The 24080-nt window shown below is 41.4% G+C and overlaps 3 protein-coding genes across 5 annotated transcripts; all 3 read left to right on the top strand.

Moving 5' to 3' along the window:
- Positions 1 to 1818: 1818 nt before the first annotated feature.
- On the top strand, positions 1819 to 12751 carry LOC128759575 (EGF-like repeat and discoidin I-like domain-containing protein 3). 2 transcript variants are annotated; one of them, XM_053866634.1, is made up of 10 exons: positions 1819 to 2022; positions 4066 to 4191; positions 4278 to 4409; positions 9286 to 9399; positions 9506 to 9687; positions 9766 to 9921; positions 9986 to 10130; positions 10563 to 10747; positions 11492 to 11647; positions 12132 to 12751. In XM_053866634.1, the coding sequence occupies exons 1-10, from the start codon at positions 1959 to 1961 to the stop codon at positions 12273 to 12275; spliced, it is 1404 nt and encodes a 467-aa protein (XP_053722609.1). In that variant the 5' UTR covers positions 1819 to 1958; the 3' UTR covers positions 12276 to 12751. The 2 variants fall into 2 exon arrangements, with proteins under 2 accessions (XP_053722609.1, XP_053722608.1); XM_053866633.1 differs by having other exon boundaries at positions 10545 to 10747.
- Positions 12752 to 13857: 1106 nt separating this feature from the next.
- On the top strand, positions 13858 to 17323 carry LOC128759153 (hyaluronan and proteoglycan link protein 3-like). The gene is made up of 6 exons (XM_053865894.1): positions 13858 to 13992; positions 14844 to 14974; positions 15045 to 15270; positions 15343 to 15488; positions 16363 to 16671; positions 16747 to 17323. The coding sequence occupies exons 2-6, from the start codon at positions 14845 to 14847 to the stop codon at positions 17034 to 17036; spliced, it is 1101 nt and encodes a 366-aa protein (XP_053721869.1). The 5' UTR covers positions 13858 to 13992; position 14844; the 3' UTR covers positions 17037 to 17323.
- Positions 17324 to 21333: 4010 nt separating this feature from the next.
- mibp2 (muscle-specific beta 1 integrin binding protein 2) lies at positions 21334 to 23563 on the top strand. Of its 2 annotated transcripts, XM_053865405.1 has the most exons (8): positions 21334 to 21568; positions 21883 to 21973; positions 22202 to 22247; positions 22387 to 22573; positions 22810 to 22881; positions 22965 to 23071; positions 23133 to 23223; positions 23312 to 23563. In XM_053865405.1, exons 1-7 carry the CDS (start codon positions 21543 to 21545, stop codon positions 23216 to 23218), a joined length of 615 nt encoding a protein of 204 aa, XP_053721380.1. In that variant the 5' UTR covers positions 21334 to 21542; the 3' UTR covers positions 23219 to 23223; positions 23312 to 23563. The 2 variants fall into 2 exon arrangements, with proteins under 2 accessions (XP_053721380.1, XP_053721381.1); XM_053865406.1 differs by lacking the exon at positions 22202 to 22247.
- Positions 23564 to 24080: the final 517 nt, after the last annotated feature.

Raw genomic sequence — 24080 nt, 5'->3', positions numbered from 1 at the left:
AACAAGTCAAAATAAGTCTCAGTAGAGTGTGTATGACCTCCCTACAACGCCTGGGCACGCTGCTCATGAGGCTGCGGATGTTCTCCCGAAGGATCTTCTCCCAGACCTGGACTATCCGCCAACTCCTGGACCGTCTGTGGTGCAACTTGGCCTTGGTGGATGGAGCAAGACATGATGTCCCAGATGTGCTCAATTGGATTCAGGTCGGGGGAACGGGCGCGCCAGTCCATACATCAATGCCTTCGTGTTGCAGGAACAGCTGACACACAAATTATACTGCTGCTCCACATACAGTAAAACCCTGATTGATGCTGTCCTTGCTGTACATCCATGAAGGAAGTATTTGATATCCATCACATACAGCCAGCTGTCTCATATCAGACCATAATAACGGCAACACATAAGACCAGAGGTGACTGACAAGAGAACCTGAATATTTCTTTCTCTGATGGCATGAGGGACTATTGCCTCTCTTGTTAACAAAGCTTCTTCACTATCAAGAGAGCAAGAATGGAGACCCACAGAGCAAGGTTAAGGTAGTGCATCATGCCCACATGACCAAGTCAAGATTATCCCGGATTTATCCTGATGTCGACCCTTGTTGTGGCAGATGTGGGGAGGCGGAGCCTTCTCTGCTTCACGTGTTATGGACTTGTCTGAGAGCAGACTCATTCTGGAAAGACATTTTTCAAACTGTGGCTACAATGACTACAGTCAATGTTGAACTTGTTGAATGTAACAAACTGTGATTGTGTTTGGACTACTCTGTTCTGTCCGCTGTATAACAAACATTTGTTATGTATGTCAAACACATATGTGTTCCATTTTTTGTCATGCCATTTCGAAAATGATAATGTGGATGAAAAAGATTAATAAAGTAAGAAATGAGAGAGAAAGAAGGGAACTACAGTATTGATGAGATAATAATATGATGAATAATAATAAAATAACAAATCTGTCATCATTGGCCTGATGCAGAAACAAAGCATTTTAATACACGCATATTTTAAAGCTGACGTCATGACATGGCCAAATATGTAGAGTGATAAGAAACACATAGGGCCATATTGTGTCCAATGACTTCAAGCAACCAAGACAAACCGATATTGATCAAATAAATGTAATATGTGATATGTGATATAATACGTTTTTCTGACATAGTACTTCACACTATGGCTAATTTTATTCCCACTGATTTACGCAATGAAAAAATATACACTTTACATAAGCAATGGGCGTATTTATACTTGTAAATATATATTTATTTGAGCTTTTTATTATTGCTTTATTTATTATTTCTCTGCATATCAAACATGTACATATAACAAATTGTGCTGTGAAAGAGGTGGTTAATGAAACTGAAAATCTCTGTAAATGACCAGTTGGAAAAAGCAATTGCGTCCAACCTCTCGATCAGCAAGTATGGTTGGTCAAAACAGATGCATTCAAGAATTTGAAATCTTTCATCACGATAACCAGAGGAGGCAGACCAAAGAGGCAGGATGCAATGGGGTTCATGCGTGTTGTAAATAGGACATGACAAGGATAGATGAAGGATAGGTTTAGGTAGAGGAGTCTGGCCTGACAGTAGAAAAAAGAGCAAGAAAAATAACCATCATCAGCAGAATACTCATCTTTATAACTAAACAAAGCATGGACTTAATTATGAAACTGACTTAAATGTGCTTTGCCCCATTTTTATGTTGAAAATATTGTCATAATTCACTCCAGTGAAATCTTATTTATATTTAAAATGTATCCATGTTTTCTGTTTACAAACTTTCTGCCAAGCTCCTCCCCCGTTTGTGACGTCACGAATCTTCGACTCGGTCACCGTAGAAAAGCGCCTACTCGGTCATACTTAAGTTACCTATCTGTCTGGCGTAGTTTACCGTCGTCTTTCTGAGAGAGAAGCACGAAAAACTTTCCCCAACAGCAAAGCAGCCACATTTAGAAGAATGAGAATACTCTCAGCGGCCTATTTCACCGCGGGCATACTCGCCTGCCTGGGCACTGTCCGAGGTAAGTCCTTTTTCTCTCAGTCTGCAGTTTCGTTACATGTGTGAATTGAAAAGGCCGAGTTGTTAATATTAACCCATGCCATCTTTTAAGTGGTTCATATAATTGTTCATAGTAAGCATTATGTGTCTCCTTTGCCTCAGAATCCATATTTTGTGGCGATGCGAAAGTGAAACGCAAGCGATGTAAAATCAGAGCTACACATGTAGTTTTTTTTTTTTAATTATTTTGAGCATCACCACCCACGCTCCCATTGAAGATTTAATGTACAGATTTTCACCTTTTTTGCCCATTTACCAACCTAAACACATATCTGAATCAGATAAACAGCTGCTGCTTGTCTGTGATTGATAAACGTTTGGCTTAAAACCATCAAAAGTGCATCGAGTTTTTCAGTATTTTTTTTGCTTCATCTTCCCCTGAAGGGCTCCAGTTTTTTTCCTGATGTTCTTTGTTTGCTATCTGGTTTGAAGTTGGACTGTTGATTGTAATGCAGATGTCCACCATAAGTAGACCTCTCCCACTTATTTGGTATTAATATAACGGGTCTATATATAGAAACACTTATGTTGCATTTCAAGATTAAAAATCATCACAGTTTAATTAGAAAAATACACTTTGGTTTCGGTTTTGATCTGTTCATTGATCTAGTTTGCTGCCATGCAGTTGTTAGATTCTCTAAATACGTGGTCAAAATATTTTAATGGCAGTTCCTCTTGTTTCTCCACCTAATGCAGAGACAGGTGAAGCAGTTAAAGCCTCTTTTAGCTACTTACTCAGATGTTTGCATGTCTACATCACTGGTAAATGATTATTGTGAGGCTGTATTGATTCTGAACAAGTTAACTGTCCATGAAACCTGAATCTCCACTATAAAGGCGCGCTCGTCGTCAAATGGGGTCATTTATTAATCGGTGTTGAGGTTAAGAGCAGAGCAGAGCAGAGCAGGTGCAGATGGAGCGGAAAGTAACACCATATGTGCAGTGCTCTGGAGTCAGCATCAACCAGATGTCTGTTTATCTGAATTAAGATCAACCCCTGAAAACAGAACCCGAACCCTGTAATATGTATTTTGGTGGACGGAAATGTATCCATTCAGGATGTGCTTCTTCACCTGCAGTCAGGTGTGTTGTGTCCTGAGCCACGCGCCAGACACCCTATTGGCTTGTTGTGTAACTCGTCATTCCCGTATGGGTCCCATGCTTCTCGCCACCTGGCTAATCCTTGCAATCTCTTAATCCGGCGCCAGCAGTTGATCTGTCGTGAGTGATGATGACATGAAATGTTTTTCTGTCTTTCAAATTTGTCAGTGAGGGTTCATATGGGGTCATGTTGTCAACGGTTTTTGTTTTGTCCAGGAAGTTAATAACCGGAGAGATTATCATTTACGGGTTTTTTATGTGCAGAATCCATTTTCTTTCTTCTGTGACTACTGAATCTAGTCCTCCAGAACTGGTCACTCCTGCATTTAGTGTTCCCAAATGGCGAATGTTTACTCTATTTCCCAGCTTAGTGAGGCATGAGTCATAAATCTGACCAGCCACACCCGTCAGTCTCAGCTGTAGAGGAAAAGTGACTCAACAGATGTGCGTCAGTGCTGAAGCCGCAAAACGTTTGTCCCCACAAATGCTGCAGGGTAAATGGCACCCATGAAGCTATTTTATTTGAGTATTTCAATCCAACAGAGGAGTGGAACAGAAGAACACTGAGAATGGAGTTGAAGAAAAATGCAGGCAGAAACACGTTCTGATTACATTAGTCGTCGCTTTTATCACTGGAGAACCACAGTTGATTATAACCTGGACTGACATTGTGGGCTCTGCACTGGATTTAAGGAACATTATGTCCTGACTCACTCATTATATAAGCGTGATACATGACCCAATTCTCTTGGGCAATAATATTTTGAGAACCGAATACAACCAGAATTCAGAGTCATCATTGGAACAATATTTTTATTTTATTAAAATAGAAGATATATTCATTGAAGTTTGTTGGTTGTTAATCTAAGACATTCATTCCCTTTCTCTTCTGCCATTTCTGCAGCAGACTACTGTGAGGTCAATCACTGCTTTAATGGGGCAACATGTGTGACTGGAGTTGGAGAAGATCCCTTCATCTGTATCTGTGCTGACGGCTTCAGCGGCGACACCTGCAACCTGACAGAGACTGGTACAAGTCAAGAGCTTGAGAAAAGACCACAGTATTTTACATGCCAAATGTCTTATTCTCCTTCTGTACCCCTGTCTGCTCCTCAGGCCCGTGCAGCCCAAATCCATGCAAGAACGATGGCTCTTGTGAGGTCATTGCCCCCGTCAGACGTGGAGACGTTTTTAACGAATACGTTTGCAAGTGCCGGCCTGGATTTGAGGGTTTGCACTGCCAGTTCAGTAAGTTCCTACTGTTAATGTTTGTCTTATATTTTGTTACATGCACTAGATTATGGAAGATCCGTTTATGTGGTTTCCGTTCATGGTCCAAAATTCCTTCTAACATGCTGACAGAGCAATTCTTTATTTAAAAACAATGTGTGTGACAATGTGTATGATGTACGATGGTGTGTAACCCCGGACTCACACCAAAAGCATGTCTAATACTCATCTAATAAAAGCAAAAGCCACTCAGTTACGTGTGTGACGTCAGCGAATTCATCACTACGGAGAGACGTTTAATCTACATTCATTCTGTTCGTTTACATCTAATCACGCACAGTGAGAGAGAGTCTGTGTGAACGATGCTGCAGACTGGAGCGTCTCATGTTGACTCTCAGCTCCACTGAATTAAACAGACTTCACAGCGATCAGCAAGGAATAATACACGAAACACGTGACACAAGTTTAGTTTAGGTCGGGACATCGTGAGACATGGAGCTAGCTAATTTTAAATCGTGTTGATCGTGGATCTGATGTGGATCCAAGTCTGAGGACCACGACTCTCGGCATTAAATGTAGGGGGGAGGAGGACCTGACGTTCATGCACAGATGTGTGCACATTGAAACATAAATATTATTTATGTTTCAATGTTAAACGCGATTCTAAATTGTTGAACAATATTTTGAAATTTTTCTTTTCAGTACATTTAAAAAGGTTGAAAAAGGCTTTAATTAATTTGTATTTTTTTCATCGAGTCCCTCCCTAGTTGTGGTCAAACCCTGCTGCTTATTGTCCCCTCTCTGTACTATGGACCAAGTTGGCTGGTTGGGTGATCCATTTACTGAGCTGGCTGGTGTGCCCCGCCTCTTGTGCACTCTGGTGGTTATACAAATGAGACTGTACATTTTCAGGTGGAAAGACAAAAGCAGTCCAACTTTGAGACCTACTGTTTTATGGACAATAAGAGCACAATGTGATATAAAAGTGAAGATGATAATGCTAGTGTGTGTGTACTCTATTGAAGGAGGGTCTTCTAAGCCCCTGCAGCTTGGAGGTCTTAATGCTGTGTGTGAGTGGTTGTTTGTCTGGGTCCTCCTTGATGGACTGGTGATCTGTGCCCTGCTTCTCGCCTCAAGTAGCTGGGAGAGGCTGCGGTGCCCGTGACCACGCAATGGGAATGAGAGGAAGATAATGAATGACTGACAGTTGAATTCTGTCAATGAATAGTATCCTGCAATAAGTACTCTTCCCTCCTCAAAATCTATTTTGTCTTTGTACCTCACGCATTCTCACGAGATTCGAACCAGCAGAACAAGCCAAGGTTAGAAGGACTTTCATTAGGAAAAGGTGTTAAGTGAATAGCAGGTGACCCAGTTTGAGGCAAGGTTTTCCATGAGTCGCCCCGGCAACACCATGAATGGACCTCATTGACAGAGTACTGTGCTGAAGACAAGTCCAAGTCTCTTTGCATGCACACTTGCTCCTCTCCTCTCCAACACTTTTGTCCTCTCCTGAGGATGGAGCTTCACTATAGGAGCTGAATGACCTCAGCTATGTGAGAGCTATCTAGTTGAATTAGAATCGGAATACAACTTTTCTTACCTGCAACGGTCGACCAGTCCAATGTGGGCGCTTCTGCTGCTCAAGAGCATGTGAGTGAGACAGGATCAAATTAATGCAGCTAAACTAAAACTCACTATTTGCTGTGAATGAACTTGACCTCACTGAATGAATCCTCACCACCAATGGTAGTATTTAAGGATTCAACTTTGAGCAACATTGTAATTTAGCTCCCTGCCAGACGTCAGAGGAAACGCTCTCTTATAACTAATGATATGTTGCAGTTGAGCTTTTCTCTATTTAGAGTCTCACCGTTTAAACATGGTTTGGGTAATAAGTAAGATGATGTACACGCAAAAAGAAACAGTGGGACAGAGCTGTACGTTGGTTTAAAAAAATAAATAAAGATGAAGTAATGCATCGCAATTCTACCTTCACCTTCTCAGTATTGATGCAGCAAATGCTGAATCCATTTATTCACGACCTGGCCACTAGGGGGTGCTGTGCGTGTGGCTTGCCTCAAATAAACAATGGACCATTGAGATAATCAGGAAGATTTGTCTTCATATTCATAGTTTTAAACAGATTTTTAACAAAGAAAACTCTCAGTTACATCAGTGGTTACTGACACTAGAGCTGGGCGCAAAGTGGGATAGGGTTGCTGCCTTTCATGCTGCAAAATGAAGGTCAAACGTGAACTAAGTGGCTTTTTAAGATCCACCATGCCACACTTTGGGAAAAGCCTGTGGCATATAGCTCATGTGCAAGCAGTGCCCTAAGAAGAATAGCAGAAAGATTTTCGCATTGTTGGTGAGCGAATAAGTTAAACCACAAAAAGCTAAATCCCTCCAACCCTCAACCTGCAAAATATCATTAATAAATTAAAACTACTAAGTGCAATAACCTGACATTTAATGGAAAAATGTATCTTGTGGCTGGGGTGGCGGATCATGTCTAAAATACAACTAGATGCAGGTTGAATTCAAGTCTCACACACAGGTTTGATCACACCTGAAAAAGAATTATTTTATTATTATTTTGGGGGGTAATTATTCTACATGAAGCTTTCTTCTTTGCTGAGGTTATTTACACAATTTCATTCAATAGTGGAATGCTTTGTTTTGAAGATGCTGTTCTATGTGCACAACACTGATATGTCTACTTCAGACGTCGTATTAAAAGTGAGATCGACCACGAAAACTTGATAAACCAATCACAACGTGATGAACTAGACATTGTATAAGAACTGCACTCCTGGTGAAACCATGAAGAGTGCCCCAAGTTTCCTGTTCCGTTGTTTCAATGCCCTTGAATGTCTTTGTGGCTCAGACTGATGGAGTCAGGACTACAGACTCGGCAGTGTGTTTTCCCCAGACCTGTGTATCATAGCTGACAAAAGCTTTCATTTAAAAAAAAGTAATTTAAGTTTTCTAGGAAAGTTAGTGCAGTGACATTTAACAGGTTAATATTCATCATTTACATGACGAGGAAAAAATAATTTATCCAAATACTAATCATGATGAGCTTTTTTTCTGCTGGGCACATTTTTCAATGAACTTATATCAGGAGCACCATGTTATAGAATGTGATGTCATGATAAAGGAGCTATTTTTGTTTTTGTTTTTTTTTTTGCAAAATAGGCCGGTATAGAAGCACAAAAGATCCGCTTCTGAGCTGCAGCAAAGACTTTGCTTTTTTACCTTGTGGATGGATGGAATGTCATGATTGATTGGCATTCCATTGTATATATTGCCTAGGACCGTAGCTGTCTGGAATTCTGACCCGCTACTCCCTGCACTGCAGCCATTGTTGCTGCTAAATGAACTAACCAGCAGCCACTGCCATTTCAAGCCTTTGGCTACTCCCACTCACTTCATTTCCCCGATGTGTAGTGACTGCAGATGGGCTGCGATCATTTGCTTACCTTGTGAAAACACATGCAGATGCCAACAAGAAGAGTAAAAACTCTTCCACAGAGGCTGCTGTGAATTTATCACTCTCACAAGTGAATAGACATTTGCCTGGAGAAAGAAAGATAAAATGAGGGACTAAAGTTGACTCTCAAACCTGCTACCAAATGTCCAGCTTCTACAACAATTTCAATATTCATTGAATTTATTTAAAATGTAATTCAAATGTGTTTACTATTGAAGTGCAGAAGTTGTTGAGGACATTGAAACCGATCATTAGATCAGGAAATTGAGTCGTTCTTTCTAGATAATCCATGTCAAATTGTTGGTTGCTGTGCCATGTTTTGACAGTGAGCTGGTTGTTGATGTTTTTCTGCCGCCCATGTGTGTTTGTCTCTTTGTTGTGTCCAATCCTCTTAGTGTTGAGAATCCACCGGACACCTGTAACCTTACGTCAGGTAGTCTGAGGCGATCGGGGTCAGTGAGGCAGGGTGCGTTGGTGAAATAAGGCACTGTTTTGTTATTTACCTCTCTTGTGTCCGGTTACGTGAGGACAGAGTGGTTTAACCCATCCAACGTGTCGGATTTATAATCGGCTTAATCATATATGTTTAAAACTGCTGTAGCCATTTTCTCAGGTCAGTGCATCCAGTATTAGTGCGCCACAAATATATTTATTTTAGAGTACACACAAACACTGTACGTCTCGATTGTCCTCAGTGAAATCCAAGCTTATTACGTTCACAGTCAGGAAGGAGTGTTTATTATGGTTGCACAATCTTCTGCTCATCTGTTTCCCCGCACAAATGCACCTCTCCCTGAGATACCATCAGGGTCTCACGGCTCATGGTGCATCTGGAGTGTTAAAAATACACCACTTGGGGGAATGTTTACAGGAAGCGCACAAGGTCAGAGTCACACGATAATAAATCAGTTGTAATTCCATCTGCGTAGTACGGTTTATATTGATTTCTGTCTCGAATGAGTCATGCACATGTAGACGGCTGCTCAGCTGCTCAAGAGCGCCGCCGTCTGGACATTTAGGAGCAGCACATAAACAAATAGTTGGTAAAACACAATGGAAAAACTAGAGGTGAGGCTCGTATTAAAAAAAACCAAACGGATTAATTGTGGGTTTTTAAAGTAATAATTACATGCTGCAAACTAATTGATGCATGTTTTACAGTCCTTCAGTGCAATGTGTTGGTTATGACTTTATAAAGTGATGGCCTGAGAAATGTTGAGAAAAGAACTGCGTTGTTTGTCACTTTGTTCTGTAAATGATTAATAAAAAAGCATGTTGAAATCCAAATCTTCTAGAAGACATTTTGTATATGTCAAGTTTTGCAACAAGATATCATCTTTGCTCATCACATCGCCTTAAAACTAGAACTTAAATTAACTATTTATTTCTTTCGCTCAGACGTGAATGACTGTGCCAACCAGCCGTGTACCAATGGAGGGGTCTGCAAAGATCTGGACGGAGACTACATTTGCCAGTGCCAGTCGCCTTACGTGGGGAAGCAGTGCCAGCTGCGTCAGTTTTATTTATTTATTTATTTTTCACATTAAAAAGAAGTTGCAGGAAAGCAACTCCAGCAACCCACTGGAAACATTTCTCTCACAAAAATATTTCATTTTAGGTTGCACTTCTCTTATGGGAATGGAGGGAGGATCGATCGCTGAGTCCCAGATTTCTGCTTCTTCTGTGTACTATGGCATCTTGGGTCTCCAGCGCTGGGGTCCTGAGTTGGCCCGACTCAACAACCAAGGCATTGTTAACGCGTGGACGTCTGCCACTCATGACAGGAACCCATGGATCGAGGTGCTTAAAATAGTGACAAGTCTACGGATTGAACTGTGCGGTGTTAATTGACAGTGATCTTCTTGCGTCTGTGAAAAGATCAACATGCAGAAGAAGATGCGTCTGACCGGGATAATCACTCAGGGGGCCAGTCGCATGGGAGCCGCCGAGTTCATCAAAGCCTTTAAAGTGGCGAGCAGCTTCGACGGGAAGAGTTACGTCATATACAAAGTGGATGGGACGAGAAAAGACAAGGTACGGTGCCTCGCGAAATGTTGACCAAACCCCACAGCTCATGCTTTGTGTTTTTGGTCTGCAGGTTTTTGTTGGCAACACGGATAATGACAGCACCAAGACTAACATGTTTGACCCCCCTATTTTGGCCCAGTACATCCGAATCATCCCAGTGGTTTGTCGCAAGGCTTGCACACTGAGGATGGAGCTGGTGGGATGTGAACTCGACGGTAAACGTTCGCTTCATGCTCTTATAACACGCTAGCTCTTACAGCCAAGGCATAACATGACCGTGAGATTAAACCCCTACAGTCTTTTCAGATGAAACTGTTTTATACATCAAACTGTCTAGCTCACGGTAGCCTTTTGCCCATGCCTTCTTTTTCATATTTTGTTTATTTTAAAATGTATGTCTGTCTTGACTGGTCTATGTCTTAGCTTCTCTCTTTTCACTCTGTTTCCTACTTCATGGCACTGTTGTGTGTTTAAAATGGTTCTGCTCATTCATATGCTTCCTCACTGATCATCCCTCCATATGCAATGTCCTGTCTCTGCCCTGGGTTCATTCGTGTTTCTCATCTTCTTCTCTGGTGCTGTTTTTCCCTCTCCCTTTCTCCATCTCTGCTTGCTTTTTTTATTCACAGTGTATTCAAACACGGCAGGTTGCTCCGAGCCCATGGGCATGAAGTCCCGCCTGGTCTCAGACAGTCAGCTCTCGGCCTCGAGCACTTTTCGTACGTGGGGGATCGACAGCTTCACCTGGCTGCCACAGTACGCCCGCTTGGATAAACAGGGGAAGACCAACGCTTGGTCACCTGCCACCAACAACCGCTCCGAGTGGATCCAGGTGAGAGTCAGGGCCTTGAGACTCTAGTGAGTTGTCATGTGTTCATGCAAGTCCTCATTCATCCACATCCTTGTTTGAATTACATTTAGCATAAAAAATACATTTGTGTCTGTCAGGATTTAAAAGTGAGGAAAACTGACTCAATATATAAAACAAAAATAAAACACATTAAGGCCCAGTTCTGCTCCCTTTATGCACAAAATTATACCCATTCACTTCGAACCATCGTCCTTGTGGCTTATTGGACCTATATTTCGGGTAATGACAGCAACAGCGCCCCCAATGGTTTCCGGTGGTACTGCTCGTGTGTCTTGTTCCTGTAAGCTTTGTGGGTACGTCAGGAAATGGGGACGAAATGAGCGCAGAGGGCAGACACAAAGCTTCGCCTGGATCTAGATCCATACATGACATTGAGCATTGGGCCTTTAGATTACATGAACAAAGTTTTACTCACACATTTAGAGTGAGTTAGTTTATAAATAAACTTAACAGTGGCACCATGTGAACTAAAAAGAAAAAAAAAAAACAGTTGTGTAAATAAATAAAAATACGTTTGCACTTTAAGTTGTTTTCGTTTTGTATCTGTCTTTTTGTCTATCACAATAATATAATTATATATAATATAATTTTATTTTTTAATCACCTGACGGCTTTAATTAAAAAGAATAATGCAGATGCTTTCGGAGTCAATTCTTTATTTGCGGCAAAACTGAAATGCCGCACCAATATTGTGTTTCATCTCAGGTGGATCTGGAGAAGATCAAGCGCCTGACTGGAATCGTCACACAGGGAGCAAAGGACTTTGGGGTGGTGCAGTTTGTGTCCGTCTTTAAAGTGGCCTACAGTAATGATGGAGAGTCGTGGGTCACTGTGAAGGACGTCAACACCAATGGAGACAAGGTCAGATTATAACGATAAAATGTATTTTTTTAATCTATTTTATCTTGTCATTCAAACCTTATGGTACAAGTAGTTACTGTATATTGCTTTTTATTTACTTATAAGATTGAACTTTTTCCCACTTTATTTTGAAGAGACTGAAGATACGTTTTCTCATAAGTATTGCAGAACACAGTCTATTCTTTTGACCAATTATCTAGTGGTTATCTTACTTCATGCTCAGTGAAGATTATGTTTGGGTTTTAGTCTCAGTGGCTCTACTGTCACCTGCTGGCTGTTTGAGCTTGCTGCATGCAAGTTATTATCAACACAATTAAATGTCTAAAATACATGTAGGACGGTGATATTGGGTTAGAAAAATAAGATCACAAGTATGTTCTGTCAAAGGTTTGCATGAAACATATTGATGGTCAGATTTAGAAATGTTGGCCCCTAAATCCAGTTTGGGAACGCTACTTGACTCTGGGACTTTCTGTTCCTCCAGCTTTTCCAGGGCAACATCGACAACAACACGCACATGAGGAACATGTTTGCACCGTCCTTCTACGCGCGCTACGTCCGAGTGCTGCCCTGGGAATGGCACGAGCGCATCACACTACGCATGGAGCTGCTGGGATGCGACAACTAAAAGCACAGATGCTATTCATCATCATATAGACTCTTAATCTTGTTGACTGACGTTGGAAGCTCAAGCAGATAAGGGTGCGGATGGTCGGTCGGGTCGGCCGGGACTAAAACACTAGGAGCACTTTTTGAGTGTCATTTTCTTGTACATTAAAACTTTATACCGCGTCGGTGCTCTTTGTATAGAAGTGGTTTGCGTTCTCCCTTCATTTGGTTCTTCTGTTAAGTTAGAACATTTCTGTTGATCCCTACAAGACACATGTCTCAGTCACGCCCATTTCACAATGCAAAAGAACAGTCTGTATTAAATTTGAAGGTGTAAAGAGAGAAGATTGTGCATATTGAACTAAAATGTGACCCTACTTATTCTTGAGTAATTCTGTTGTATAATAAATGTGTAGAAAATAGGTGTTTTACATTTTTGTATGCTCAACCATTCTTGCACTGTGTTAACAAAATAAATAAATGCTATAAAATGGACAGTGGGCATCTTCTTTAACCGATGTATGCAGTGTAGTGTAAAGTTTGATCCAGATTGAAATGATTCTTCAAAGTTCAGACTGCATGTGGAGGGTTGGAAGAGATGACTGGGTCACTTCCTCAGAAAGGTGCTCCAGACACATCCACTCCATGATGTTGCTGTGTAGAACCGTATGGTGATGATCAACCATAAGATAGAGATGTTTATAGCGAGGTCTTATTCCTGAGAGCAGATGGTCATCTCCCCCTTGAGGAGAAGACTGAACATGATAGACTGGTGAGCTCCACAATGTCTATGCGCCTCTCAGGTGGATGGGGGTTGGGAGTTGCTCTGTTCCACTCATTCGTCTCCCCTGTCTGGTGGTGTGTCGCTCCACCGTGGCCCATCTGTGATAGTGTGAGATCATTTAAAAAGTCAAGTGGGTGTTTGCAGCGCAGCTGTGAGTGTACAGTAAGAAGTGTATATAGAATTCACAAATATGCTGTCTGTTTTTCTACTTTAGCCTCTGATACTTCAGAGGGGAAACAAGTCTCCAATTGAGCCCTGGTCTGCAGTTAAACAGAGTAATAACATCCTGTTAGCCTGTCTTCTTCTTGGATCAACATCTTGGTATGTTTGGCCCAGAGCAACAGCTTTCATCTTCACTGTCACGTGACTGCTGTGGAGGAGGAAGGTTCTCACGGCAGTCACTGTAATTGTGCGTCTGTGCTGTGATTTTAGTCGGCAGGGATCCAAATAAAAGATAAACAAGCCGCACAGAACGGATTATTGTCAGCAACACTCCTGCTAAAAACGTGATTTACCTAGAAAATATTTTGGTGCTGCACAGTTCCATGAGTAACAACAAAGCTAGTGCACACAAACAAGATCAATGTGTCAGTTGCCTGCAAAATGCAAAATCAGATTTGACCAGTTCAGAGGAGCTGGTGTAATACAAAGGGAAAATTAAATGTCTGTGTCTCTGTATATATGTTTACGGTATAGATATATATAAATCTCTGTGGAGGAGAGTGAATGAATGCATTTTTGAGCTTCAGTGTGATTCCTCCCTCTGGCTCCTAAAACTGACAGGAGGTCTCTGCTGCTGCTTATTTGCTGCTGCAGCGTCTCAGGGAGACCCTCTCTTCACATCTCCCCAATAGTGCAAGGGAAACCAACTAATATCAGGACGATTTGTACTTGATCGTGTGTTTGTGTGACTTTGACAAGACTTTTCTTCCTTCGTTGCAGGATCACTGAGGTAAGAAATGATTGGCAGATAGAAACTAAAAGCTCATTTATGTTGTGACTCGAATTATGCTTCACTTTTTAATTCAAGTGTACAAACACTAGATCATTTTTTCATTTTGTAAATTCAATGATGTAGAATTGTAATTTAAAGGTTTGATTGAATACAATGTTAGTATTTCATCTAATCTGAACATTAGTTAATGTTAAAAGCAAAATTATGAATAAAACTAAGGATGAAACATTAGAATATTTATTCATGATCGTTATTTTGGAGGCATCACGTTAATGTTTTTCATAAACGAAAGTAATAATGTACTTAAAAGAAAATATATCATGAAAATTGCGCTCTTACTGCAGATGAAAGTGGATAATTCAAAAGCAATGCCATATTTCGATACTTACTGAAGTATTCACTGACCTCTGCTGGTCAAATAGGTCATCACAATAATCTTTCCATCCATCGAGAGCAGAGGCTTCCGTTTTCTTACGTCCATTTTCGCTTTCGGGGGCAACAAAAGTCGGACCATGACGGGCGGACAATTTTATTTATTTTTAATTTGATGAAGAACAGTCACAGTGCAATGCGTGAATGGTTAAAAACATCAAACAAAATAAATAAACGAGAGATTTTTCATTCTTTTGGAAAAGGGGAATCACATTCGTCAATTTTATCTATATATAATTGTATTATTTAGATGACAAATTGATGCAGTTGTGTGTAGGAATGTATATGTCTCTTAAGCAGAAAATGGTAAAAGAAACGTTTACAAGTAAAACTGGAGTTAATAATATAATAAGTACTAAGTAATAATAAGTACATCTAATCATAATAATGTAAACAATAATCATAATGTCTTACAGTATGATGGTTCTTCTCCAAACTCTGGTGTTGGTTCTGGTACCACTTGTTTTCTTGGACTGGACACTGGCCGATCCCATTGACGACAATAATTTTGTTTACCACAACTTTAACAGAAAAAATGGCCAAGACGGTATGAGTATTTTCCAGACCTTTGCTCTGAATATTCCAATCAGTGCTTTAAATATTTCTTCTTTCCTCAGTGTATTTCAACAGTAACAAACTGTACATCAACTCCACTGAGGCCGTGGTGTACGCACATGAAGGGGGTAACGCCACACTACCCTGCAGGTTTTGGTACCAACCTGAGCTGGACTCTGTAAGAGAAGTCCGGATCAAGTGGTCCTGGTTGCCTGCTACCGGAGGGACGCTGAAGAAAGACGTGCTGGTGGCGGTGGGATCCAAAAGCAGGAGTTCTGAGGAATTCAGGTAAAATGACCCACTTCCTGCTGTGTTGCCTTGTCAATACATAGGCAGTGAAATACGTCCTTTCTGTGCCAGAGGTCGGGTGCGACTCACCCAGGACTTCACCGGAGATGCTTCACTTTTGATACTCAATGTCCAGAAGAGTGATGCAGGTCGGTTTGTTTGTGAGGTGGTGGATGGACTGGAGGACAGGAGTGCAACTGTTGATCTGGAACTGCAAGGTACAGTATTTTTCACCCCCGACAACAGTTATATTGTAATAGACTTAAACAAAAATTATTGAGAAATTTGCCATCAAAACTAAACACCCCTTAGTCAGTACTTCTACACCACTGTCTTTCAACTGGTGTACTGCAGCACACTGGTGGGAAACAATCCAGTTTCACCTAAATTGTCCGTAGATAGAAGTGGGTGATATGATTATATTATATCATGAACTATTAGAATGTGTTGAGATGAGTGTTTACATGGCATAGATTCGCTCACATTCTCTCTATACACTACAGATCTAGGCTTTATGCAGTGACTCCTCCATCAGTCCCAGCAGAGCTACACGGTGCTCTTCTCCCACAGACTCACAGTGAAGAAGCCGGTCAGAGGTGCAAATAGGAGTTGTTGTTAAACCATGATGTACTTCTAAGTTGACCACACACCTTCACGACAGAATGATGGAATGTTCCTTTTTGGAAGAAGATTGTCTACAACGCAGAGCTAACAGAGGAAATGGATAACGTGACGTCTCCCTACAAAACTTTATTGACACTCGTAGGCTATCAACGTTTGCCTCGTAGTTTTAAAGTTGGCTAAAAAGTAAATGCAGAACCAAATAAATGTGCTTCAAAATCTGAATAGAGAAAGCATATTTATTGTTATGAAGCTGAGGAAACGCATGTCAAAGATTTTTCTGGAAATTACCCAAACTAGAATAACGTTTGTGCAAAAGAGATTGTGTTAAAATTGAATAGAAGAATTAAAAAATCAATTAATTCTGATGTATTTATTGTACCCTTACTTACTGTAATGTCAGCAGCTACAATTTGTCACACATTAAAAGCAATTTTCTGAACTGCTCTACACTACTGCTTTTCTATCCAGGAATGGTATTCCCTTACCAGCACTCTAAAGGCCGTTACTTCCTGACCTTCGAGGCGGCCCAGCAGGCTTGTGAGAGCCAAAACTCGACAGTGGCCACCTTGTCTCAGCTCTTGCACTCCTGGAAAGAGGGTTTGAACTGGTGCAATGCCGGCTGGCTGGCTGACCGATCAGTCAAGTACCCCATCACTCAGCCAAGAGGACCCTGTGGTGGTCAGGACTTGGCCCCTGGGATCAGGAGCTACGCAAGGCGCCAGCAGCCGCAGCAGCAGCAGCACTTTGATGTCTTCTGCTTTACCTCTTCTCTGCAAGGTTTGTCTCTGGTAGCTGACATTGGAAAAAAAAATAAGGCCTGCTGTGTCGTCTCACTTCCTGTGTCCATACTAGGGAAAGTCTACTATCATCAGCCCGGTCACAAGATGACCCTGCATGAGGCCGTCCTGGCGTGCCAGCTGGACGGAGCTGAGACGGCCAGTGTTGGACAGATGTATGCCGCCTGGAGGTTCCAAGCTCTGGACCACTGCGCTGCCGGTTGGCTGGCTGATGGAAGTGTCCGCTACGCCATAACAAGCCCGCGAAGAAACTGCGGGCCCTCGGAACCTGGGGTGCGCAGCTTTGGCTTCCCCCGCCCTCATGATAAACATGGTGTCTACTGCTACAAGGAAAACCCCCAGTGAAACAATGCATTTCACAGCTTTGATTGATTGATTTGAGACGGCAGTTTTCATTAAACAAGCTGCTCCGTGTCTCTGATAGAAGCCTGCAAAGGCATTTTATTCGTCTTCTTCTCAGCTCCATATTAGCATGGAAAATAGACCCAGTGAATAGCAGCATTTTAACTAGCAAAGTGTCACTGACAGAAGAGGAAGCCAGCTCTGTAAGTGGACTGAAGAATTGGCGGATTCAGGTGAGGGTGTTCTGGTGTGGCCACAGAGAGCCAGCGCCACAACACGCCTGAAATAGATGCTTGGGTGTGACCTATCAAAATGAAGTCTGGTTCTTTAAAAGTTTCTGCCTCAAACACCCTCCTTACTCTCTTTCCTCATGATGTCCATTGTCTTGAGTTCCGGACCCTGTGCCACTTAAAAAACTTCTGGTCAGTGTTTATGTCATCAAAGGTTGGAGGGGAAATAAAAATCAGGCCACAGAAAGCAGATGTCACAGTACATTGTAATAAAGCAAAACATTTATTTCAGTTATGTCTGGTGGTGCTGTATCAGGAATCAGTTAAGACCATCCCCCCAATGGTTTTAACGTCATCATTTATTTCTACACATTGTACGGTAATAGTAAATCTCATGTATAGATTTACTATTATCGTTTCATTTTGCAGAATAAAGCGTTTCAGAAACGTGTCAGTCAGAACACAAGAATAAACATGACTGTAGTCGCAGTGGAAGCAGAGGCAAGTAGAGAACAGAGCGATATGGCAAGAATTTAGTCCATAAAATTATGTTTTTATGTTTAAGTGTTAGGCTGTCAATAAAGTCTTGAAGCCAATTGTAATGTGAAATATAGTGGAGTAGTTGGATTGGTCATACAGGTTTCCTGTTGATACCAGTGCAAGTCCCCGCGAGACTGCAAGAATACGCTCTGCTAAGCAGGCATGTGAAGCCATGGGATCAATTTGGACGCAAAGATTTCTGGTTATATGCCTTAGATGGTTTGTTCAGGGACCGTAACTGATATCAGGAAAGCAAGGAGGGAGGAAGACAAGCCCTTATGTTGCTGAACATTTCAGCTGAAGGAAAGTTTGTGCCATTGAACCGTAGCGTGTTGCAGTACAGTGCAGAGACTGGTCTTGGTCTCCGCAGCTCTTGTTTCCCTGTAGGTCCCCTGGAGACATCAATCAATCAGACTGCCATTTGTTCCGCTGCTCTCACTCCAAACTCAAGGAAAGGACCCACCACAGAACCTTGCGGGACCCCAGTAGAAAGAGGTCAGACATACTGCAGGTCTCCAGATTCTCCACACGTTGTGCTATCTCAGAGAGAGCTGAGCTTGAAACACTGTCAAATATGAACAATAATTCGGTGCAGATGGATCCAATTATATCTTTTTCTCAAACACAAATGGCAAATAGAGTTCACAAACAGCTCTGTCATTGGTGTTAATCGACATGACTGCGGCCAAGCAGCAGAGCAGAGGGTGCTGACGGCATGACTTTAGAACAAGGCTCGATTGCCTCTCCATAGATGCTGGCATGTTGCTATTGAATGTTTGGGCACTGAATCATCGATTCAGAATTTCTGATATTGATTTTTTTTTAAATACTGAGTGTATTGTATGTGCACTATGTAATGAAAGCTAAAATAAAAGTCCCTTATATTTGTTGGTATTTAAAATGAAAACTCTGATTTCAATGCTGAAAAAATGTGTTAGAAATTCATGTTCCATATCTAATGGCACAGATATACTTCCATACTAACACGACCAAGGATTCATACTTTTAGGAAGAATCCTGCATTTAAATGGTTCAAGTGTTTTGGGGAAATAATCAATAATTATTGTCAGTCCACTGTTTCTTTTACTGTATCTATTACGTAAAGAGGTTCGTTCAAATAACGTGGCAGAGATGGCACTACACCGCCAGTAGGTGGCAATGAAATGTCTCAGTCAAACCATCGTGCATTAAGACAGAGCTTCACCTCAACTGGAATCGCAGATGAATAAATGTACCTCATATTGTAATCGATCAAATGGCAGCGTGGATCGGTAAGTCCTTGTGAGCAAAGACAATGTAACGTTCACAGCTATGCAATCACATTAAATGTGAAGAATGAGGACTTCAAGGATCTGGAGGTGAAATGTGACGACAGAGATTTGACTTCAAGATTCCATTGCACATGCGAAATCATTTCAAGGAATCGAACAGAGTAGGAATTGTTGGCAGCTGACCGCAAGCGTTGATCGCTTGTATCACATTCCAGACAAAGGGTCACGGCTAATTCTGAAAATATTTGTTGACGCTACACTGGCGGAGTGCGTACAGTGGAACATATTGCTGGCATTAATAAAATCTGTCTATCTATCCATCTATCTATCTATCTATCTATCTATCTATCTATCTATCTATCTATCTATCTATCTATCTATGTCTGTCTATCTATCTATGTCTGTCTGTCTGTCTGTCTGTCCGTCCGTCCGTCCATCTATCTATCTATCTATCTATCTATCTATCTATCTATCTATCTATCTATCTATCTATCTATCTATCTATCTATCTATCTATCTCTGTCTGTCTGTCTGTCTGTCTGTCTGTCCGTCCATCCATCCATCCATCCATCATCCATCTATCATCCATCTATCATCCATCCATCCATCCATCATCTATCTATCTATCTATCTATCTATCTATCTATCTATCTATCTATCTATCTATCTATCTATCTATCTATCTATCTATCTATCTATCTATCTATCTATCATCCATCTATCTATCTATCTATCAATCTATCCATCATCCATCCATCCATGCATCTATCTATCTATCTATCTATCTATCTATCTATCTCACTTGCAAGTCCAAAGCAATGCAAATTTAAAGCTATTGACTTTTGGGTTTGAGTGCCTCATCCATACTCCTCTGTGTTGCATATTATAATTTCATCATATTGGAACAAGGTATTTATATACACACACACACTGTTGGACCACTGATCCAGTTCGGGGCAAGAAGCTGTCTTCCCCGTAACAAACGATGAATGAACCAAGCAGTGAAAAGTGGGGGTTTTGAAATGCAGGACACGTGTCCTCAGTGGAACTAGTGCCCTTGGATTCAACTATAGATAATGTAATTGGTTCTACTCTTTCTTTACAGGGAATATTTTCCAGTCACATTTCCTAGGTGACGCTCTGTCCCACAATCACATGTCAGTCAAATGGAAAGCATTACTCATGTGTGACCAAATAGTTTTAAAATATTACTAATAAACCAATAAAGTATGAGAGTTGTGTATAGATAAATGATATAGATAGAGAAATGTTTTTCTTTTTTTCCACAACTTTGCAATGAGCTAGAGTAAAAAACAAAACTGAAAAGATTGAATGCACTGACATATTCTCCTGATGAAATCTGACAAATCTCACCAAATGCCATGCTTTATAGTTGAGGTTCTGATGGGTGTTGGCCCAAACACAATACTTTTGGCGAAGCCGCAAAAAAAAAAAAAAAAAAAAATGCATCATGACGTTGGTCATTGTGAAACCAGCAAAAAGAGGTCAGCAGTGGCCAGGACACAACATTTGCTTTGAGTCGAAAACGCCCAGAGCCCATGAAAATATTATAGAATGTGTGTACAGTTCATCTTCTAGAGAGGATTTATAGCGTTGGTTTACTTTACATTGCAGTGATAACTCGCAGTTGTACTCATCAAAAGCAAACGAGAGAGCATGACAATACTAACAGTACCCATCCAACACGTCTGGAGAAGCACTGAAGTAATAAATGGTCATATTGTAAGAGTTATGTTGAGTCAGAAACACGCCATCACATCAGATACTTCGACAATTTTATGAGTCAATAATCGTTGCTGCTTGTTGGCGAGGACTCTGAAATAAATTTGGTGAAATATGAAATGCTAATGCCTGGTTGACACGAGGTCGATTTCACCCCAAATGACGTGAAAACTCGTAATTTCATTAATAACAGCTATATTAGCATGGAAAACAATTCGAGGAACAGCTGGAATAAACGACGCAAATGCGATGTTCTCAGTTCTCAGAAGTCACGCATGTCGTTTTGATCGTCAACGCAGAAAACGTTAATGTAATGAACAACACGCATCTCAAACGCCAACAGAGCAGGTTTACGTGTGACTCTGTTGAATGAAGGCAGGGGAGCTGGGAATGAGGGGAGCGTGGGCGGAGCTATGGTGACGCGGTCTGCTGATTGGCTGTGGCATAATACGCGTGCGGTCAGAGGTCTTTAAATACCCAATCAGCTCGCTCCGTCTAGTATGTGTGGAAGTGCGTGACAGCTCTACTCCCTCTCGGTGGAAGACAGCGTCCGAGCGACACCTCGCCTCCGCTCTTTCTTCCCTAACCACTTAACTCGGATGCCATGGAAGGCTCCAGTAGTTGACGTTCCGTTTTGCAACCTTCTCTTTTCAAGCTTTCTTCCCGTCTGATCATCGTGCTCCGGTTTGTTGCCTAACTCACAGCGGCTTTTGTCCACGGTCACCATGAAGTACATCATCGGCATCGGCGGGTGAGTCCACACCGGTGAATGGAGCCGGTGATGCTAAGCTAAGCGGCGCCTTAGGCCCTTAACACGTGGAGGTGGGCCGGTTCCGCATTATTGAATGGAAACTCGTCTGTTAAGCCTCCGATCGTGTCCCGTTTGGCGTGAAATCATCTGAACACCAACAAATCGTTGTGAAACTGGCCATCACGGAGACAGGGTCGCGCTCTTCTGTGCAGATAATTGACCCGATCGCTTCAATTCAATTTTTTTAAACCATGTGTATTGCGTGTATTCCATTTATTATCGTACATTTTTAAATGATCGACTCTTCTTTGCAGCGTTACAAATGGAGGTAAAACCACCCTCACCAACCGGCTGATCAAGAACCTGCCCAACTGTTGTGTCGTCCACCAGGATGATTTCTTCAAGGTAAGTTGAATAATTATTCGTATTGACTTGTATTACTTCCTTGTTAAGCTATAGTTGTTTTTGTTTTTTAAAAAAAATCAGTTGCATCAGCTTGTTAGATCCTGGGGTGCTGGAAACATAATGCTGCTAATGTTAAAATATGGTCCACCGTGTTAAACACAAAGTCTCCATCAAGCAGCATATAGAACTAGTATGTACCTTGGTACATCTCATCAATGTATGTTTCAGCCACAAGATCAGATTGCGGTTGAAGATGGCTTTAAGCAGTATGATGGTAAGCATGGGTTGCTGGATTGGGATTTTGTCTGTCTGTGTTTGCAGCCTCTGTATGTTTTAATGTGCATGCCTGCAACAGCAAATTGTATCTGTGCGCGTTTTCCTGGCCTTAAAATTCTCCCCGCTCTTTCCTGTAGTCATTACTGCTCTGGACATGGACGCCATGATGAGCACCATCTACGCATGGCTGGAGAACCCTGTGAAGTTCGAGAAATCTCACGGTGTCAATAACACCCTTGACACGGAGGTCATTCTCAAGTCTGACCATGAGGAGGATGAGACTCACATCCTCATTGTGGAGGGCTTCCTGCTCTACACCTACAAGTAAGTGCACTCGTGGTATTCAGGACCCGTATGCCGTTTCCTAAAATAAATAGTAGCCACGATCACTGGAGTTAAACACTGATTTGTAAAGGTGGCGTTAGGAAAGGGAATTATTCAGCGTTTGGATTTTCTTGTTGGATAATTTTTAAAATAAATATTTCCATTAGCGTTGTCCGATTTATAATTTATTTGTTTCAATGTGGTTTGAAACAAACTCTTTCCCTCCTTTTAAACAGGCCTTTGATCGACGTGCTGAACCAACGTTACTTTATTTCCATCCCATATGAAGAATGCAGAAAGAGGAGGTGGTAAGTTTGCAGATGCTGCTGTTACTAAATGATTTTTTTTTTCATGCATTTTTAAAAATTGTTTTTGTTATTGTATTTTGCAGCTCAAGGAACTACACGGTGCCAGACCCCCCTGGACTGTTTGACGGTCATGTCTGGCCCATGTATCTGAAACACAAGAACATCATGGAGGCATCAGACGTTGATGTTTGTAAGTGTGTGCTAGTTTGTCTTGTTTTGACTTGACAGTAATGGCTTGTCTGTGATTGCAGTGCAGCTAGATGGAACCAAGTCAAAGGAGCAACTGTTTAACTTTGTCTATGGTGACATCCTGAACAAAATCCAGAAGACTCTTTAACAAAGGTAAATGCAGTTTTGTTTTTTTTTTTTTTTTTTTCTCCCTTTTCTCCAAGCCTTGAGCACACAAGTAAATTCAACTTCTGTTTTGCAGGTCATGCGATCAGCTAAAAGGAGTGTATATCCAGCCCACAAGAGAAAACAGCCATAAGTTTCTACCTGTTAGCATATTTAGCTGACTGCTATGATTTTATTTTTTTTTGTAAATGTTTAACTGTGGCATAAAATGCTGGCATGATTTTATATTGATCATATTTATTGCTTTGTTACAGCCTACACTCCACAGAGAGTTGATGGATATGTTCAGAGGACTGTTGCATTGGTCAATAAATGATCCTCTTCTGAAGCCTTCCGAGTTGTCTCCCTTTTATAGATGGCCTTTATTCTTCTTCCCACAATGAGGGCTGTTACGATGTATTTTTATTGGTAATGTGGTGTATACAGTAGAGGCCTGCCACATGATCAGCCTATGAAGGTGCGGTCCACACATGATGTCCACTTTCACTCTAGGTTGGTGACATTTGCCATTAATAAGTGAGTCAGAAGCTTTAGTTTGGCTTTTGTCATGGGCTCTGCTCATGCATGTGCTCTGTCCTTGGAGTAAGAAATGATCACGTTAGTTTCACTCCCTAAAGAAAGCCCAGTGGTGTTTGGGCATTTCCCATTCTGGGTTGCCTCTGAGTCAGATTCTTCCACCTAAACCTGGATCATAAGCCTGGTTTCACACCAATCCTCTTCACTTCACAACCACGACCCTCAATGGTTGTCATCCTCTTCATCAGCCTCCAATTATAACAAACTCACACCCAAACAAGAAGCGTAGACTCAAGACAATTGCTGATATAGTTTTAATGCTTCGATCC

The sequence above is a fragment of the Synchiropus splendidus genome, chromosome 5 (genome assembly GCF_027744825.2).
Source record: "Synchiropus splendidus isolate RoL2022-P1 chromosome 5, RoL_Sspl_1.0, whole genome shotgun sequence".
NCBI classification, from domain to species: domain Eukaryota; kingdom Metazoa; phylum Chordata; class Actinopteri; order Syngnathiformes; family Callionymidae; genus Synchiropus; species Synchiropus splendidus.
This window is presented reverse-complemented; position numbering and strand designations above follow the sequence as displayed.

What these genes read in the sequence shown, in the direction of transcription:
- LOC128759575 (XM_053866633.1), top strand. Translation starts at nt 1,959, where the DNA reads ATGAGAATACTCTCAGCGGCCTATTTCACCGCGGGCATACTCGCCTGC. An exon ending in CTGCAACCTGACAGAGACTG is followed by an intron (nt 4,192 to 4,277) that starts GTACAAGTCAAG and finishes TCTGCTCCTCAG; the next exon opens with GCCCGTGCAGCCCAAATCCA. An exon ending in ACAGGAACCCATGGATCGAG is followed by an intron (nt 9,688 to 9,765) that starts GTGCTTAAAATA and finishes GTCTGTGAAAAG; the next exon opens with ATCAACATGCAGAAGAAGAT.
- LOC128759153 (XM_053865894.1), top strand. Translation starts at nt 14,845, where the DNA reads ATGATGGTTCTTCTCCAAACTCTGGTGTTGGTTCTGGTACCACTTGTT. An exon ending in TGTTGATCTGGAACTGCAAG is followed by an intron (nt 15,489 to 16,362) that starts GTACAGTATTTT and finishes TTTTCTATCCAG; the next exon opens with GAATGGTATTCCCTTACCAG. An exon ending in CTTTACCTCTTCTCTGCAAG is followed by an intron (nt 16,672 to 16,746) that starts GTTTGTCTCTGG and finishes TGTCCATACTAG; the next exon opens with GGAAAGTCTACTATCATCAG.
- mibp2 (XM_053865405.1), top strand. Translation starts at nt 21,543, where the DNA reads ATGAAGTACATCATCGGCATCGGCGG. An exon ending in TTCCTGCTCTACACCTACAA is followed by an intron (nt 22,574 to 22,809) that starts GTAAGTGCACTC and finishes CCTTTTAAACAG; the next exon opens with GCCTTTGATCGACGTGCTGA. An exon ending in GAATGCAGAAAGAGGAGGTG is followed by an intron (nt 22,882 to 22,964) that starts GTAAGTTTGCAG and finishes TGTATTTTGCAG; the next exon opens with CTCAAGGAACTACACGGTGC.